At 31.2% G+C, this 5,366-nt stretch overlaps 2 protein-coding genes across 3 annotated transcripts; one reads left to right on the top strand and one right to left on the bottom strand.

Annotated features, from left to right (window-relative positions):
• The first annotated feature begins 737 nt into the window (after nucleotides 1-737).
• On the top strand, nucleotides 738-1,633 carry LOC111910205 (EPIDERMAL PATTERNING FACTOR-like protein 8). 2 transcript variants are annotated; one of them, XM_023905989.3, is made up of 2 exons: nucleotides 738-1,082; nucleotides 1,315-1,633. In XM_023905989.3, the coding sequence occupies exons 1-2, from the start codon at nucleotides 986-988 to the stop codon at nucleotides 1,539-1,541; spliced, it is 324 nt and encodes a 107-aa protein (XP_023761757.1). In that variant the 5' UTR covers nucleotides 738-985; the 3' UTR covers nucleotides 1,542-1,633. The 2 variants fall into 2 exon arrangements, with proteins under 2 accessions (XP_023761757.1, XP_023761758.1); XM_023905990.3 differs by having other exon boundaries at nucleotides 752-1,082; nucleotides 1,318-1,633.
• Nucleotides 1,634-1,689: 56 nt separating this feature from the next.
• On the bottom strand, nucleotides 1,690-3,990 carry LOC111910203 (glucan endo-1,3-beta-glucosidase 14). Its single transcript, XM_052771699.1, has 4 exons — nucleotides 3,859-3,990; nucleotides 2,027-3,060; nucleotides 1,887-1,940; nucleotides 1,690-1,788 (listed from the first exon to the last, which is right to left on the bottom strand). Exons 1-3 carry the CDS (start codon nucleotides 3,917-3,919, stop codon nucleotides 1,890-1,892), a joined length of 1,146 nt encoding a protein of 381 aa, XP_052627659.1. The 5' UTR covers nucleotides 3,920-3,990; the 3' UTR covers nucleotides 1,690-1,788; nucleotides 1,887-1,889.
• Nucleotides 3,991-5,366: the final 1,376 nt, after the last annotated feature.

The raw sequence follows: 5,366 nt of genomic DNA, 5'->3' as shown, positions 1-5,366 counted from the left end.
AGCGTACGAGCTTAAGAAATTCGAAGCATCAGGAAGAAAAGGTTAAAAATAAAACGACCAAAAGACAAGGTTGTGCACATCAACTGTTTGATGAGATGAAATGACTCTGAATTTTGAAATCTATGAACCCTAATTTCAGTTATCTACCGATATAAAACTATAAGCATCTATCCAATTTGGAGCCCAATCCAGTCTATGTAAGAATCTGATTCTCTATCTTTAATTTTCCTCCTTTAAATTTTATTATCTTCTTTATGCCTTTCAGTACTTGAGTATTGGCTAGTCTCAGTGTACCTTTGGTGTGTACTTAGTATTTATGTCATGTGGTTTGTTTTACATGTTCAGTACAAATATTTATTATTTAAAGATTTTTATTAATTCGGGTGGCAAATGTTTCCTATTCTCAAAGAATGGAAGAATAAATATTGGTGTGCAAATCTTTTTAGATTATTTATTACAGCATTCAACAATACTTTGACCATGTACACACACACACAAAAAAAAAAAAAAAAAAAAAAACAACAATTGAAAATTAGTTTAATTAATGATTCCTGCATTCCCCATATCACTAGGATAATTCAAGAAAACATTGTATCAAGATTTAAAAAGAATAATAGTCAGTGCAACATTTTCCCAAAAGTAGGAAAAAAGAACAGTGATTAGAATTGAAGTTTGAGACATTTTAGTTAATTAAATATAATTGGGATAAATATAAAAGCCCATCACATCAGTCATCAGCAAACATGTCTCTTCTTCTCTAAACATATTCTGCCCTTTCCTGTCAAAGATATATCCCCTTTTTCTTGTGCTATTCACCTTCCAAATAGCATTCCAAGTTCTCTCTTAATTTTAGAAAAGCATAGCATACAAGTGAAGTATCTTTAATTACACTGACAAGTCTCCATCGTCATCACTCATCATCGTCTTCTACATCTTCTATTTATAGTCTTATTATATCAAAATCTTGAAGCTTTTTTAACTACTCATGGAACCTACAAGAACCTACTCATGGCGCTTGAGGCTTCTTATCAGTATTACACTCATTCTTCTGTTTTCTTTCATTCTGTCACCTTCTGTTTCAGGTAAAACTAATCGTATGTAGATTAATTAATCCCAAATGAGTTTCATTTTTCAATCATTTTCTTGTTATCCCAAATTGGTGTTTGATTTTTGCAATCTTTTTCTTGTTCTCTTGATTATTTGATGAAAATCCCAAAAGGGGTTTTCATAGTTTTGCAATCTTTCCCTTATTTTAATTCTAATTAACCATGCAACATAATGATGTGGATTTTTTTGGTTTTTTGTATTAATTAGCAGTTAATGAAGGTGTAGAAGAAAGAACAAGAACATTGGGATCAAGGCCACCAGGATGCGTGAACAGATGCATGAACTGTCAACCATGTCGAGCCACTCTTGTTATCCCTCCTCACCATAAGAATAAAATCATCGATTACAGATCTCAATCTTCTCATCGTGAAGATGATTGTTATTATCTTCTCTCATGGAAATGCAAATGTGGTGATAAACTCTTTCAACCTTGAATCTTCATCTTCTTATGTTGTATATATATCGACCAGTTTCAGTACTTAATTACGTAATTATATAATATAACTTTCACTCTCTTTGTGATCAATTGTGAACCCTATCGTGTATTTCCAGTATTTGAATCACACAGAAGTCAGAAAGATATAAAATTGAAAACAGAGGAATTGTATTCAAAGAATAAGTTCTCGAATCAAACACAAATATACGAATGTGACTCTCTAAGTATATATATATATATATATATATATATATATATATATATATATATATATATATATATATATATATATATATATATATATATATATATATATATATATATATATATATATATATATATACCCCTACAAATTTAACAACATCAATACTAAAGCTGTGGAACATGTCGCCATTACCTACAAAAATTGAAAGAATTTCAGGAATGGAATCAGTTAAAGGAATTGGAATCAGTGAATCAGAAATTGTAGTTCATAGTTCATACCTTGAAGGAGAAAAGAGATGTTGCAGAAGAAGGCACAAGTCCGGTGAATCCGATATCGTAAGAAATGCTTCCATCGGCTTTGAAAAGCCCGAAGTTTCTCTCGGAGGTCGGGCCGGGTTTTAGGTTTTCGTTAAACATGGCGAAAACATACGCCTTCACCACCATTTTTGGTCTGTAAGGTGTACCTTTCTTCTTCAGGAGTCTTTTACGTAAGTTGAGGTTATACGTTCTCGCATTACTCAAGGTGGCTCCGGCTTCATTCGCATCACCTTTTGAAGCCCATCCGGTTTCCGATACTATAACCTCCATCTTCTCAAATCCAGCTTTTTCTAAAGCAGCGTAAGTCGCATCGATTTGTGCTTCGAACATGTTGTCGTAATGTAATTTCGTTTTCGCGTCTTCTATTCCTGCATTCTTTTTGAAGATTGCGTAATTGATATCGATGTGTTCGGGGTCACTGATGTATGCGAGAAATGGATACGTGTTTATGTAGAAAGGGGACTTGATTTGGGAGAAGAATTCGAGGAGAGGTTTCATGTAGGGAACTAGGGTTTCCTTAAACGCGCCGGCTGACGGAGGGAAGGAACTAGCGAACACGCCGGCGGAATGTGGGCTTGAAACCTCGACATCGTCGGCGAGATGGAGGAGGTCGAGAGCGGTGTGGATGTTTTTCACCGCCGGTAGCAGGACCTCCCAGAGTTCTTGATCGGCGCCGCCTAGAACCTCGTTTCCGACTGCGATTCCACGGATACGGGTCCCGGGGACGAAGGGTTCGACGTTGTTTTTCACCCAATCCATGGCTCGATCCTGGCTTGTGCTTATATCTCTCAGGAATTCGTTTCCAAGCCCGATGATGATCTCGATTCCTGATCCTTTGAACGCTTTGAGAACTTCATGATCGGCGTCGTAGATTCTTGTGTTCTTGATTTTTGCTGCTTTCATAAGGGTGACGACACTTTCCGGCGAGGGGATGTTGTCGGCTATCCGCCCGTAGTTGACTCCATATGTCCCCGTGAATGCACTAGCTATCAGAACTGCCGAAAAGAATAAAATGTTTTTTTGAAGCAATTTTTAGTTAATTGTATTTGTTGGGTCAACTATTACAAAATGTTGCAAAGTTGCAACAAAATTTTATATTTAAATAAGATAAATATACACAATTTTCAACATGGCTTATAGAAATTTATGACTAATATATGAATAATATGGTTAAATTTAAATTTAAATTTAAAATCTAAAATATATTTTTAAAAATAATTTACCTAAAACAAATATTAGATGAAACATACTAAAAGCACAAAACAAAACATATCTAATAGAAATAGACGAGTTTTTAGTCATTCGAGATCGTTTAAAATTCGTAACAATGTTTTTTTTTTTTTTTTTTTTTTTTTTTTTTTTACTTTTATTTTTTAAAAAGGTGTTGTTTAAAAAGATACTACAATGGATGAAAATTGATCTTAAAAAAAACCTCCAAACGCATGTAACAAGAATTTTGAAGAAATAGTTGATGGAAATGATATTCTTATTATATTATGTGAAAATTGATTGTTGTATAGGTTTGAAAACCGGTTTCTACTATGTTTCTTTAAAAATGTTTTCACTCAAACCTCTTCCAACTTTCCATATCCCAAATCGATAACCAACTACAAGATCAACTTCAAACAAAACGGTTTTAGTCAAACAAATTCGGCTTTAAAACCTATTTTTTGTGCTCATCTAGTTTCTATGAAGTTGGTTATGGTTTTGGGCTTGTTTCGGTCCAAGTTCTTATCCTTAACTATAATAATACTAAACACAAATTACCTACAAGGTTAGTGGATCGAGCATACCGTTGTTAATGGTGACAATGACAAGAATGAAGAACCGAAGCGATGATGTGGAAAAGTCCATTGTTTGTAAATGTAGATTACAATGTAGAAGATGAAGTATGTGGATATGTAAATATGTAAGAAACGGGAAGAACAATGACTTGTTGTTTGGGATGCTTGTTCTTTAGGAATGCCATTAGAGTTGTCAATCAAAGATTCTTGAGATGAATTAATGGGAGATTGCAATATTGGACTATAAGATTATGGCGTAGGGTATGTACTACCATAAATTATTTTTATGACAAGTGTTATGTAAAAAAAAATTAGACTATAGTTATGTTAAAAAAAATAGTCTATAAAAAAAGACTAAATCATTACAACTTTATAAAGCATGCACATCCTTATGGGACAATATTTAAAACAAGAGAAGAAATAAATAAATATTTAATTTTTGTTAAATGTTTTGTTTGGTATTCATATGAATCAATTTGTTTTTTACGTGTTAGTAGAGTTAAGCAAACAACTATATTTTGTGGTCATTTTTATTTTTTTTTTTTGTGAATTTTTATCGTTCTGTTTTAGAAATATGTATATATAAACATTATGTCTTTATATATAATTATATTAATATTATTATTTCAGGCAAAGTTTTATATATACTAACCAAATATATGTTAAACGAAAAGACCATGAAATTTATTTTATTTTATATTACGACGTCTAAGAAATATATAGCCCTATTATTATTTTTTGTAGTTAATTAAATGAGAGATTCCAACTTTTTGAATGCTTTCCTCATCTCTAAAGTTTACTTCTTTTCTTGTATGCTTTATATACCTTTCCTGTATAAATAGATTCAGGTTGACATGTGAAATATCACCGAGGAGCAACCGCTTTGCTTTGCCGGCGGGGAACCCATAACCACCGTGCCTTTAAGGAAAGGATTTTCTCTTTGGTTAATTGGGCTATAAAAATATATAATACTAGGTTCCAGTGCATACGAATTACACTTAGAAGATAAATTAATTTTTAATAGAAAAATTTAACTAGGAGACTCATATACTATATGAGTTTATAAGATATAAAATTTTATATCAATATATCAATATTAAATATTTTATAAAGTGATATTTTTACATAAAAAAATATAATATTTTGTAACATTTATAAAATAATTCAAATGGTTTGGAACATTTATCATACTTTAATATCAAATTAATAGAAAATTTTTCTTTCCTTATAGAATTGGTTAGAATTTTATGGAATTTTATTTTAAGAAAAATAATAATCCCAAAAAATGACAAGTAGAAAATACAAATTCTAAAACTCCCATAAAATAATATGTATCAAAATGAAAGATAATAGGATATATGGCGAAAATGTTTTTATTTATTAGGTTAGATAATATGAAAAATCTGATGATTAAAGAAAATTAACATGATTAATTGAGAAGATTTGAAAATGGAATTCAAATTATTAGTATCTAATTTAACATGAAGTTTAAATGGAAGTATTATATATATATATAT

The sequence above is a fragment of the Lactuca sativa genome, chromosome 5, assembly GCF_002870075.4.
Source record: "Lactuca sativa cultivar Salinas chromosome 5, Lsat_Salinas_v11, whole genome shotgun sequence".
Taxonomy (NCBI): Eukaryota; Viridiplantae; Streptophyta; class Magnoliopsida; order Asterales; family Asteraceae; genus Lactuca; species Lactuca sativa.
This window is presented reverse-complemented; position numbering and strand designations above follow the sequence as displayed.